This window comes from Ambystoma mexicanum, chromosome 3p (genome assembly GCF_040938575.1).
Source record: "Ambystoma mexicanum isolate Mex_15411 chromosome 3p, UKY_AmexF1_1, whole genome shotgun sequence".
Taxonomy (NCBI): domain Eukaryota; kingdom Metazoa; phylum Chordata; class Amphibia; order Caudata; family Ambystomatidae; genus Ambystoma; species Ambystoma mexicanum.
This window is the reverse complement of record NC_090925.1, coordinates 542,309,411-542,322,972: the sequence shown is the minus strand read 5'-3', so window position 1 is coordinate 542,322,972 and position 13,562 is coordinate 542,309,411. Positions and strand designations below refer to the sequence as shown.

The following is a 13,562-nucleotide window of genomic DNA, read 5'->3' as shown; positions in this document are numbered from 1 at the left end:
TAACATATAATACCGTTTTTTTCGACTGTCTGTGGTCAGCTGCGACTGTCCGTGGATACAACATTACAGACATTTCAGAAAATATAACGCACCTCAGCCTTTTCACCATCTAATCATTGGGTGCGTCCAATGTCCGCGGACCTCACGCCGCCCTCTGGGCCAATTGGAGGCCTGTCCTCAGAATGAACAGGCAAGTGAGTCAGCGGACCGAACCCATGTATGTCACAACCCTCGCCCAAAACCCCCTCTGGCAAACCCATTGGCCAGGTGGAGTCAGGACTCAGGCCTCTAGACCCTGGCATCCTCTTCAAAAGTCGTCATGGGGCCAGTCCTGGCACCTATGGTGCCAGGCTCATACACCATGAAAAACAATGTGCTTGGGAACTACTTTATTGTATTGTCAGCCAACATGGAGGCATCCACATAGCTTGGTTCCTAAGAACCAAGCTATTCGGTCTAGTGTTTTGGGTGTGGTAGCCTAGGGACTACTTTACCTGGACTATTTTGTTGGAGCTATTTAAACCACACCGAGCAAGAAAACAGGTTTCGCGTTACTTTGCAGCTTGCAACGTGACGCTCACCGTGTCCAGCTATTCCCTCGAACCTCGGAGAAGCAGAACCTTCAAGGAGACAAAAGGAACATCATTAGCAGCAGCATCTTACCTGCAGTCTTCATCTTTAAACACTCGCAGCTACTGAGAACAGCTTCCTCGAATCTGCACGCCTCCCGGACAGAACGATCTGAAAGAGGAAGATAGAGGCAACATTATAGAAAGCAGTAGAGACATTTACAAATTACGAACTGCTCAAAAGGCTTACCTGGCTGGTCGCCTCTCGGCTGGCACCACTCCGGACATTCCACTCACGTGGAAGAACACCGTAACCTACAAGGAAGGAAAACACAGGTTAGCAAAGGCAAGACTATGCCGCGCTGCGCATAGCGCTTACTTACCGCATCATAGAGCTCTTAATGCGCCATCATTTACCAGCGGGGCTCAACCAAGCCAGTTCGCCGTGCTGAGGCTCTGCATACCTAAGGGAGAAAAAAGAGACATTTTAAACAAAGAAAGGCATGCAGAATAGCAACAAAACTAAAGAACAGTAATTAGACCTACCTGAAAAATATCAAACGGGCCGGCGTCAGTGAAGTAAGTAACTGGACCGTACTCGTCCATGAAAGACAACACGCCCCTGCAAAGAAGGCAGGACGGAGAGCACGCCTAATTCTACCACAAGGTGAGGAGAGGGCTCCAGAGGGACTGAAATCATACGGGGTGGAGGGAGGATACTTACCCCAGTCGGTCAGTCTTGAACACAGTCCTCCTGTATTTTCAGGCAGAACCTTCCCCACAGACCACATCAGGGCAAAGCTGAGAAGCATACCAGCGAGTAACCCGGCTGGGTGGCGTCCCTGTGGATACCAGGTGAGCGTAACATATATCACCACATTTTATTTACAAAGAAAACTACTGGACGGATTTACACCAAATTTACAAAAGCACGCTTTCGAGACCAAACCGCCACTCCTGCCACAAATTTGGTAAAAATCAATACAGCGGTTTGGGCTGTAGGCGTGAGCAAAATGTTTTTTCCATTGCGTCTATGGGAAAAACCACAATTTGTGGGACCCCCCTATAACTTTGCACCCCCTGTGGACAAAACCACACCAAACTTCACAGAATCAATCTGAGGGGGCCATATACTTTTTTTTGTTGCAAAGTTTTGTGAGGATTTGTTCAGGGGGGACAAGGTTATAAGCTGCCCAAAAGGGTCTTTTTCATGAACACTGATACATGCACAGGCACCTATCCAGAGTCTGCTGGTCTGCTGCACCCAGAGAGCCAAGCTACACTTTACTGATGACTCCTAATGAGGCCGAAACATGTTGGGAGTTGCTTATGGTCAGATCTATGTGATCACTGCACATCAGGAAATTGTGAATACAAAAAGATTGAATCTCAAAATCTCGCTGTGCAGTGATCACACAGATCACTTTACGCTATCCAGCATTCCCCTAACAGCCCCACTTACCTTTTCTGGTGGCACACACAGCAATCTGCTGCCGACACTCCTGTAACCCTGCAGCATCAGTTGCCTCCCACTAACGTGGGTTGGAGCTGATGCCGAAGGGTCCCTTTTCTCTTTTTTCTTTTTTGTACCCCGCTTCCAATAGCATGGAAGCGGGGGGCCCACACAACCCTCGAAGCCCATAATGCCAAACAAAGGTAGCGGGAGACAGCCCTGCAACCTCGCTCCCAATGTTCAGCATTATAGGCCTCGATTTTTATTCACAAGCCGAATGCGCAGTAATTCAGCATTCAGCTTTTTTCAGTATTTTGGGGAATACCCTTATGGTCTTGTGTAGAAGGGATGTGACCAAGCAGTTCGTGCTTGATGGCCCCTTTTGAGGTGGGACGAAGCCTGATTTATTTGTAATCTTTGCCCTATCTATAAAGGCCATAGAAGGCTGGAGAATGATGATCTGGGGATTTCCCAGAAAGGTCATGAGGTTAAGACGTATTCTAAACCATACAACCTTCACCACTTTTGTTTTGCTACAGCAACCTCTATAGCTTGATGGGAGAATGTAATCCTGGAATCAAGACAAAAACTGCTTAACAGTTTACTAAAATACATCAGCTGGAGGTTTTGCAGAACAGCTGACTTCCTGTTTCACAGAGATTGACTGAAGACAATGGCTGGCAAATCCATGGAACTTGCCCTATTTCCATCCTGCTGCAATGTTGTGGACACCACTAGCTCTCCACCTTTGTCTTTTTTCTTACATTACAAACACTAAGAATATCTCTTAAACTCATTGTCATCATATGAATAATAACATTGATAGAGACACAAGAACAATAAAATTAATGCTCCTTTTAAGTATGCATTGCATATACATCTGCTCCCGGGGTAGGGCGCTCGGCCAATCAGGTGGCTGGAAAAGGGAGCGAGCGCCCACTGTGTACCACCCACTTCTTTCAGCCACCCAAGGAGCTTCCCCGGGCGGCGCCATCTTGATTGTGGGCAGTGCCGTAACATGTCCCCCACCTCCAAAGGCATCCCTCTCCCTTTGCCCACTCCCCTCCCCACCTACCCACTTACCTCCTGGACCAGAGCTCCTTCTGCCTCGGGCCATCTTGTTTTTAATGGGAGATTGGGCTCGCACAATACGCACAGAGCCACCAGGCAAACCCTGGGGTGCGAATAGCTATCACCCGCTTCTCGGGCGTGAGCACATGGCTTTTAATAGCCCACAGTGCTCACAGGGGCCCTTTCTTCATTCAGACCTGCTGAGGCTCGGGCTGGTGGGCCGTTACCGGCCATGTATCCCGCCTATGTGGGGGTGATTGCTACATTCTTCAACAATACTCTTTTTTGTAAACAGCGAGTTTATGCAATTATCAATCAAAAATCGGAATGAAATCTTAATTTTCAACATTTCAACACACAAAGAAATGATAAGACTTTATAATATAAGCACAATAATTGTCAACATGTACTCCAGTTGATTTAGTCAACACACATGGTTGCATTTACTCATGTTAGTGGCAGCCCTTTGTTGCAAATGAGCCAGTGAGATAAATAATTAGAAAATCTGGGAATGCCATAATACATGCTTATTTTGACTTATTTACACTTACACTCTCATCATGACCTTCTCTTCAGCGGGGTCATAGTTGGGCAGCTGTACACGGAACATCCTCTCCATTAGGGTCTTTGCATACTTATTGAAATCTAGATTACTACTTGACTCCCAAACAACTGCATCATATGAGTGAGGGTCCAACAAGACAGTCACATATCTTCCTGCAGCCCGGACCTAGGAAAACAGAAACAGAGATTGAAGCGATACTGTGCACAACTTCTGTACTATCGAATAGAGGAAATCGCACATGAGCCATTGGACCTTCCCACAAAGCAAATGCACCACGTTCCCATCGTTTGGTCGAGAGAGAGACATGTTGAGTGTTTCAGTAGTGGGGATGTAGAAGGGTATTATAGGCAATTCTACATTTCAGGATTCAATGGCCCGTAAAGAGGTCCGTCCAGCGCTAGACCTTACATTGCTTTTCCATGGTCTTTTATGTTACTAACCATCCATGTACCTGATGTCAAGCAACCTGAATGTACCCATTACAGACCATTAATACTCAAGATATTCAAGGGTAAATCTCTTCACCAGCAGGGCTCAATGCACCTGAATATCCTCCCACCAAAACGAAAAGTAGAGCTTGATTTACTTAAATTACTGAGAGTTTCAAAAACTTAATGTGTACATGCAGATTTTGACTGTACACCCCACTCACCTTTGTAAGCCACCATTATGGAGTCTCCTCTTCCAAACCCCTTACATGTTTGTTTGTTTGTTTGTTTATTTGGTAATGCACACCAAACCCTTAGGTAACCTGGCCCAGCAGATCAGTATACTTAACACTTAGTTACAGCATGGTATAAATACAGTGCAGACAAGAAGGCTACAATTGGGTTACATTGGAGGATACAGTAGGTTGCATGGATTCAGGTAGGACAGGTACAAGAGCATAGGTATATGCATGATGCAGGTGTTCGAGGGTCATGTATCATTGGATCTCAGCCAGTTTAAGGAGTTGCGTCTGAAGCTAAGATAGGACTGCTCGGATCTGAGGCTCAGGGGTAATGCATTCCAGTGTTGTGCAGCTTTCACTGGGAAGCTGCCTCCTCCTGATTTGGTTAATTTGAATCTAGGTATCTCTAGACAGTGAGAGTTAGCTGTTCTGGATGGGCGAGACAAGGTTTTTCTGATTATTCTCTCTATGAGGTATGGGGAGCTGCATTATTGAGGCAGTTGAAGGTGAGTGATATGGTTTTAAGTAAGATCCTGTCGCTAATCCTTAGCCAGTGGTGGTCTCTTCTGAAGTTGGAGATATGTTCTCTGTTGGTTAGGTTTAGAGCAGTTCTCAAGGTGTTATTTTGGAGCGTTTGAAGTTTGTCAATGGTGTGTTTGTTGGCTCCTAGATATAGGGCATTGCAATAATCCAGTTTTGACAGTACTAGAGCATTATCGAGGGTGATACAACTAACTTCTGTTAGATAGGGTCGGCAGTCCCTGATAAGTTTTCCAGTATAAGCAGTAGAGGAAGCCAGGGAGTTAACCTGTTTTTTAATGATAATGTAGAGTTGAGATAAAAACCTAGTGTTTTTACCTCGTTTACTACTTTGATTATATTGCCATCTATGTTGAATTAGGCATAGTTGGGATTTTGTTTTTGTAGGTTGGCTTTGGAGCCAAGGATCAGGATCTCTGTTTTATCGTCATTCAGGCAGAGGCCGTGGGATGCCATCCATGCCTGAATGAGGAGGTATATTTCATTTACCAAGTCTGTATCCTTATCAAAATTGCCCAAAAGGAAAATGAGGATCTGGGAGTCATCTGCATAGTTAGTGCACCCAGTCTGTCCAATTTATCAAATAGGGGCTTGGTAAATATATTATACATAGTGTGCGAGACACAAGATACTTGTGGGACGCCACAGGTAGTTTCAATCGGGTCACCCGAGGCGAGGGGGAGAAGACTCTCATTGTTCTGTTAGCTAAAAGGGACTGGACCCAGACTATTGCGTCACTCGAGAAGTGGGCTGCCGACACTAAGTGTTTGCATGAGACTGCATGGTCCACTAAGTCGAAGGTCGCCCGCCGACAGGTCGAGGAGGAGTAGCATGGCGGATTTGCCTTTGTCCCTAAGCTCGTCTATTTGGGTCTTTAGGCAGATTAACACCGTTTCGGTACCATGTTGGGGTCTGAATCCGGATTGGCAGGATCCTAGTAGGTGGTTGGCTTCGGGGTAGTCCTGAATTTGCAGGTATGCTACTCTGTCAATTATTTTTAAGGAGGAAGGGTACCGTAGTGATGGGCCTGTAGTTAGTGGGGATGGATGAGTCAAGGGTCTGTTTCTTGAGTAGGACCCAAGACACTTTTAGATTTTTTGGGACAGTGTTAGTTTAGAAGGAGGCATTGATAAGTTTTGAGATAAATGGCACTAGGTCTTTCGCTGCATCTTTGACTATTTGGGGAGGGCAGTTTTCACACTGGGATTAGATGGCTTTAGGGATAGGATAATTTTTTCTGTTTCCAGAATGGAAATTTTGGTGAAACTGAAGGGTGCTGGCATGGTGGGGACATCAATGGGAGTGGACACCAGTGGCTCAATAGGAGGCAGTGAGGCTTTTTTTATTGGCAATTTATATTTGGCGGGATGTTATTTTGCTATCTAGTGCATTCTGGATGCTAGTGCACCATTGTTTGTCTTTTGGTACATTGTCTAGAGGTGTTATTGGGGATTCTAGTTCCCGGAGTATCACAAAGAGCTCGTTGGTGTTGGAGCTAGCTTTAGAGATTCTTTCATCAAATTAATCTTTTTTGGTGCAGAATATTTCTTTTTTGTATTTGTTGGCCAGTTGGGTTAACTGTCATTTGTTTTCCTCTGTTGGGGAGTGACGCCAGATGGATTGTAGTTTTCTTTTCTGAAGTCTTAGCTCTCTAAAATGTGGTGTGAACCAGACGTTGAGATGAGCCTTCTGTTTACTTTTGCAAAGTTTGGCTGGCGCAGTGATATCCAAGGCATTGGTCATAGTGTTGTTAAAGGTCTCTACTAGGAAGGTTTGGGTCGGCGTTGCTTAGCAGCAAATTAAGTGATGGGAGGAGATGAGGTAATAGTTTGTCAACTGTAATATTTTTTTTGTATCTGGTGGGCAGTGGTGGTGTCATGGCAGTATCCCACCAATTACCATTACATATCCCACCAATTACCTCTCGTCCTTTGTGCTTGACACAGGCCTAGGACCACCCCTACCCCCTACCCCTCCAAACATACACTAGTGAGAGATGGATGAGGTGCATTTACCCACAAAAAGGCACAATATCCTGAAAGCATTGGGATATCACAGCATAACATTATTCAATTACTTTTGGCACACCTCTGCTAGGATATGAAAGGAAAACAAGATGCACTTGCTTTCTTTTATTCTAACCAAGTGTTAGAACCCACAAGGGAGGATTCCATTGTGAGGTAGGTAACAGCTGCCCAGGTAAGTGGCCAATGATCTCAAGGTAAGGGCGTCTAATGAGGGTTGAAGCCTCCTAGAACACACCGGGGCCCCGTGGTTAAGGCTCTAATGCTATTAGAGCTTGTGGCAAAGCAACACCTGGGCTTCCAGTAACACAGCTTGTCCATGGCTCCTTGAACAGTGCACACATAACAAAGAGACCTTTGAAATGCAGCATGCACAAGTGGTTAAAGTCTCCATTTCATGCTTGCTGATTGGTTAGAGAGCTGCAAGCTGTGAGATGAACAAAGGACACGCATAGAATGCAGGGTTCTACTCTAATTGCCTGGATTCACACTTCTTGGTTGTGGAAAGGAAAGAAAATGTGCACTACTAGTAATCAAAACCTAAACTTTTCCTACACATGCAAAATGTTCCTAGGAGCATACTGAAGTAGTATTGCAAAATGAAACGCTGTCTAAAGAGAATATTTCCATTCAAAATAACAATTTACAACAGATTATACTGAAGAAGGAAAAAATGAGTTCTTACATCCGCCCAATATTCGAATGCTTATGCATTTAACATGCCAAAAATAGTGATATACTTATGCCCATGAATACATGTTTACAATGTAATTTCGGATTGCTTTAAATACACAGTTTTCAGTCTAGAAAGGTTTGGGCTGGGAGAGGTCACTGCCAGGAATCCTAGCAGCAGAACACAGAACAATCATAGCAGAGCCCTCATGAAATGTGTCCTTATCAGATAACGAATGGAAAGCTTCAGAGAAGGGTCCCAGGCCTGTGATTGGTACCTCTTATTTCCTCTTATTTCCATCGAGTAGATTAGGCCATTTCAGTTAACAAGACACATGTGCCAGAGGTCCACCTAGTTGTCATCCCTGGATGTTCGCCTCCAGTTCAGAGCCACCACCCAATGCATTGTGGCTATACAAGTTAGGTGAAAATCTTTAATTTGAGCTCTGTGTGAGATACCTGCCATTTTCTTATAGGGCAGCACTATGGTCTATGTTCAGTTATGGGAGGGGAAAACACCAAAACCCAAAATATGAATTAAGCATATTGATGTCCACTGTGCCTTCAATTATTTAAGTAATAATCTCTGAGCCAGGGGGGCTTAACCGAGTCAGGTAATGCCCAGGGCCTGAGCGTAGCAAAGCGCTTACCTGAATCCCCAGTGGGGGAAGATAGTGGCCTCCAGCCTTGAGGAGGCTCAGAATGAGGGGATTGCCATGTGGTTATTCCCCCATTCTGTTCCTCCTCATTGGTTCGGAGGCTGCCACACCCCCAACCCCCGCCGGGTACTAATATTGTTTAAAAAAACCAATTAACAAAGCACCATGAGATTTGTCGAAACATATAATTCAAAAGTTATGTTTCGACCAGACACCAGTGGGACTTCAGCCCCAATTAAATGACTTGCAAGCCTACGTCCAACTGAATGGACTGAAAATCAAACGAGCAAAATCCAGAATACTGGCCTTTGGTGAACAAAAAATGGGCCTAAATACAAAAAAACAAATGCATGGCATATGAACGGCGAAAAATGTTTGCAAGTAACAGCGTTTACTTATCTTGGAGTCTGTCTGAACGACAGCAAGACTGACAAACCAAGATTGGATGCTTTAAAAGCTAAAGCTATAAACTTGGCACATCAAGGAAGAATTCTATTGAAACACTATTGTGAGTTCTCATTAACTCCACTTCTAGATTTTTATAGATTGAAAGTGGTTCCGATACTCAGTTATAAAGCAGAAAGAGTCTTTACATTTAAATATGAGAATTGGAATGTGATCGAAGGCCTCTTCTGGAAAAAAGTCCTGAGACTACCTCTAGGTACTCCGATTCAAGCTGTGCGCATAGAACTGGGACTGACTTCATTAAAGGCTATTACAAAGTGTAAATCACTGGCGCTCTATCGCAAATGCCTAGAACCACCACGGAAGGCTGGGTTTGAAGTGCTAAAAGACATGCTCATGAAAAATCTAAACCAGACGCTACAAGAATGGAGGAGCATTTGCTAGGCGATAATAGCCGACTTAGATGAGTCCGACCAGACCTTCATAGAAACTCCAAACAAGCTTAAGACCAAGATCTACAGGAATGACTGGATCATCACACAAAAGGATAGGCAAAAGCTTAAGTTATATGGAAGACCCTTCCCAGAAGGGAGAGCCTTACACACCATTCCTCGATACTTGGAAATCTTTCCAAATGCCTTGTTCAGAGATCCATATTTGAGGTTTAGGTTGAACTTGTTCCCCACTGGTGAAATCTTATCAAAGCGAGCTACAGAGAAAACAAATTGGAAATTGTGCCTACAAGATGACACCACAGAAACAATGAAACACTTGGTACTATATTGCAACGAAATTAGAGCCCGATTGATGACAGAGTTCACAATGTATAACCACTTCCGAACAGCTGAGGACTGGTGGCTGGAGCTACTGAGAGGTCCACGACTGCGACTCATAATAGCCCTGGTCAAAGTAATTATGATAATTTGTAAGAGACTTAAGAACTTAGCAGAGAAAAATGAGAACCATCAGCCTCTGGACTCTACAGGTGAAGCACAACAAAGTGAGTGGCACCAGCTTTAACTGCCTTATGATTTCTTTTATTACTTAACTGTCATTGTAATATTTCTTTATTCTTAACTGTTGCATTTAATTTCTAAGGATATGTATGTTTTAAACATCAAAGGCAAAATGGTTTGTAATTCACTAACCACAAAATGCCTATAAAATAAATAGAAACATATAAATGCAATATACTGTTACTTCAAAATGAAGGTATTCTGAGAACATATGCCATATTGCAGGAGCCGATGATTAAGCCGAATGTTTGTGGAACACTGGGGAAGAAGTGTGTTTGCAACTTCCTTTTCTTTCAACATTCCAGAAGAAGAAAAGTCATCTAACACATTGACGATTAAAAAGCTACCCAGGGAACTTTCAACCACTTTCTCCTAGGACATATACACAATACCTTTATTTAGTTTTGTCTAAAAATGTATTTTTAACAAACATCTATAGAATATCTTGCACTAAAAGGTATGATATGATATGATGAGTCATTTGTAATGTGCCTGTACACTACTGTATGCCAGTAATTAAACACATATCTCATTTAGTATCACATTTCCTGATGGCAAATCATTTGAAAATCACCTGTACTTTGCCATTGATGGTTGTAGATGTTCTTACAAATATAAGGTGAACTCGAACAGTTGTTACCCTTATTCATCACCCCGTTGTGACAAACAGTGAAGAAAGACACTGTGAAAAAGTGTGAGTCAAATCACCATCTTGCAGAGAATTCTTTGCGGCAGGTGTAACAGATATTATTTCTTTTTTTGAGGAGGGTCATTTAGCACCCCAAAAGGGAGACGGATCAGGGTCACTTGTTCATGGGTCATTTTACAGCACTTCCCTTTACACACTTCTCATCCCCTTCCACCCTCACCAGCGTACTTATTGGACCAGTTCACCAGGCACTCATTGCTTGCATTGCATGCAGGACACCACCGCCCTATGTTTGTATTTTCTTTTTTCAGACTAATAAAACCTTTACTGCGGTAAAGTGACCTGGTGATGGGGAGACACTGTTTTGAATAAACTGTCTGCTGATTTCCCCTAAACCTTTTAGTTTATGTATTCACTGGTGTGCACACAGAGGTATTTGGATCCTCATGTTTAAAGCAATGAGGATCTCCAATAGTTGTACTTCTCATTTACCCCAGTATGGCACTGGATTTCAGCAGAACCCTTCAAAATGGGATCCCACTACAGAACTGTTTACAGTGGGATCACTATCGACTTAACTACAGTCTCATTTGAAATAAACACATAATTGGTTCCCTTTAGGTGGAAGAGCCCCAGCACATTCTGTAGCACATTTGGTAAGTAACCAACTGCTTTGCAGCCAATAAGAACTTGTGCTAGTAAGAATTATACATGAGTCAGAAAACTAACACTTTACATTCACTGGTAGCCTGTATGGCGAGCGATATATATATGTCACTTATAATAACCCCACAACTTTTTCACTTCTGTGTTGCAATGATAAGAGGGATTACTCTCATTGGTACATAGCCAACCCTTTTTACTACTTGCGGGATACTTGCTGGAAAGACTTGCCACCTAGATAAATAACCGTTCTTTACTTCATGAGGAACATGGGTGAGCGTGGTTTTACACATTAGATAATTTAACCCTCTTTCACTTCATGAGGTGCATTGGCACACATGGGTCGACACATTAGATAAGTAAATCCTCTTACACCTCAGGAGGCACATTGGCTCACGTGGGTTAACACATTAGATAAGTAAATGCTCTTTCACTTCATGGGATACATTGGAGAACAGGGGTTGACACATTAGATAATTAAACCATCTTTACTTCCTGAGGTACATTGACTAGCCTACGTTGGCACATTAGATAATTAAACCATCTTTACTTCCTGAGGTACATTGACTAGCCTACGTTGGCGCATTAGATAATTAAACCATCTTTACTTCCTGAGGTACATTGACTAGCTTACGTTGACTATGTTATGTTAATAACATAGAACAGGGGTTGACACATTAGATAATTAAACCATCTTTACTTCCTGAGGTACATTGACTAGCCTACGTTGGCACATTAGATAATTACACCATCTTTACTTCCTGAGGTACATTGACTAGCCTACGTTGGCGCATTAGATAATTAAACCATCTTTCACTTCATAAGGTACATTGACTAGCCTACGTTGGCACATTAGATAAGTAAACCCTCATTCACTTCACGTGATACATTGCAGAGCATGGGTTGACACGAAAAATAAGTAAACCCTCATTCACTTCATGAGGTACATTGGCAAACGTGGTTTAGCACCTCAGGTAAATAAATGCTCTTTGACAGTTTAGGCCCTTCCCAGTGACGGCTGGCTAACATTTACTCCCTCTCATAAGGTGTGCACTTCCCTCCAGTCGATCCTTCGGCACCATGCGGAGCCCCTCACGGTAGGCCACCTCCCCCGTCTATTCGGGAAGAAAAAATAAATAAAGGGAAGGGGGAAACAAGAACTTATATTTAATGTCCGGCAGAGGACCCTGATGCAAGATACGAGTTCTGACAGAAACTGACAGAACACTGTCTCTCCCAATGTAACGTATTAATTGTAAGAGAAACTCCAATGAAGGACCCTTATCAGGGATGTTTTTCTACCTTACCCCTTTTCTAACAGGCCACTTTACTATAGTATACGCAATAACCAGATAATCTGAATAGTCTCCTTTTTCAATCTGATGCTCTCTTAAGTAACGCAGTGACAGGAAATACAAACATTGGCCAAACAGGTTGTGAAGGCCAGGCAAAGTACTTTATTAATCCTAAAGGGCTGCACTTTTTGCCAGCTCCAGAGGATTGTTCTCCTCTCCTTCCTCATGTCCCAGGAAAATGGGGAAAGGCAGACTCGCATCTGGTACCGTCTGTCCACTACCCAATAGAGGCACACTCTTGCGGGAGCTGCCAGACTGAGCACAGCTGTCTCACTCCCACACCGGGCGCTTCATCAACGCTGCAGAGGGGAGAGCGCAAGCTGGCCAGGAATGTTCTGGGGAACCTCGTCAGCACGGATTTGCCGGGACGCCCTATGCGCTCTTCAGGACGACGTTCTCTCCCTCGATCAGCGGCTTGCTGCTGCTATATCTCCCTCATGGTTTTGTCCACCTGTCCCCAGGACGGGACAGGTGACAGTATTTTACTCAAAATCACCTCATGCACACTTTAGTTCCCCCCTGGGCGAGCATTACCAAGTCCCCCGGGTCCTGAGAGGAAGACAATACCTGCAGACATAAAAACAGGACTGAAAGCATTCACATATGAATCCCCCTTCATTCAATATAAACGCCCACGCTGAAATGGGACATGGTTTACATATATATTAATCCTTCAGTTGCAGGATGCCGAAGAGAGGTTCTTTCTGCATGATATTTCAAATATTTTTAATCATTTTGACTTTTTTAAATATAACACCTGACTGGTATGTTCTGATCTTCCTACAAGTAGCAAGCAGACTATTACAGAATGGGCCACATGAAAAGACGGTCCTGGAGTGGAAAAATAAAAGGAAGAAAATCCCCACTTGCTAACAGGGTGCCAAGGCCAAGAAAGAGGACCGGCACACTGCAAGTGCTGGTAGGAAGGCTCAATGTACACTGTATTCAATGGAAAGTGTGTTGAGTGAAGAGATATGGACATCATGCAATGCTGTCATTGATGGCGAAACATAAACCAAAAGAAGCTAGAAGGAAACATTAAATTGAATGGGGAGCATATGTTACCATGTTGAACTCAGGATTCGCCATAAAGTGGGGCATCACATAGATTAGCATCAGACTCGCCCCCACACACCTACAATTCAGAAAAGAACTCAAGACCCACCTCTTCAAGGAGTCTCTCCTCCTCAATACCTAGGCCATCACGTCGCCCCTTGCGCCAACTGACTCGCTAGACCCCACCCGCCCCTC

At 43.8% G+C, this 13,562-nt stretch overlaps 1 protein-coding gene across 4 annotated transcripts in view; it reads right to left on the bottom strand.

Moving 5' to 3' along the window:
* Window positions 1–13,562, bottom strand: part of PTGIS (prostaglandin I2 synthase) — a 552,295-nt gene that overhangs the window by 364,823 nt on the left and 173,910 nt on the right. For all 4 annotated transcript variants that reach the window (XM_069651268.1, XM_069651270.1, XM_069651269.1 and 1 more), the window contains one exon: window positions 3,645–3,823. In XM_069651268.1, coding sequence (XP_069507369.1) covers window positions 3,645–3,823 — 179 coding nt within the window. The remainder of the gene's footprint in view (window positions 1–3,644; window positions 3,824–13,562) is intronic.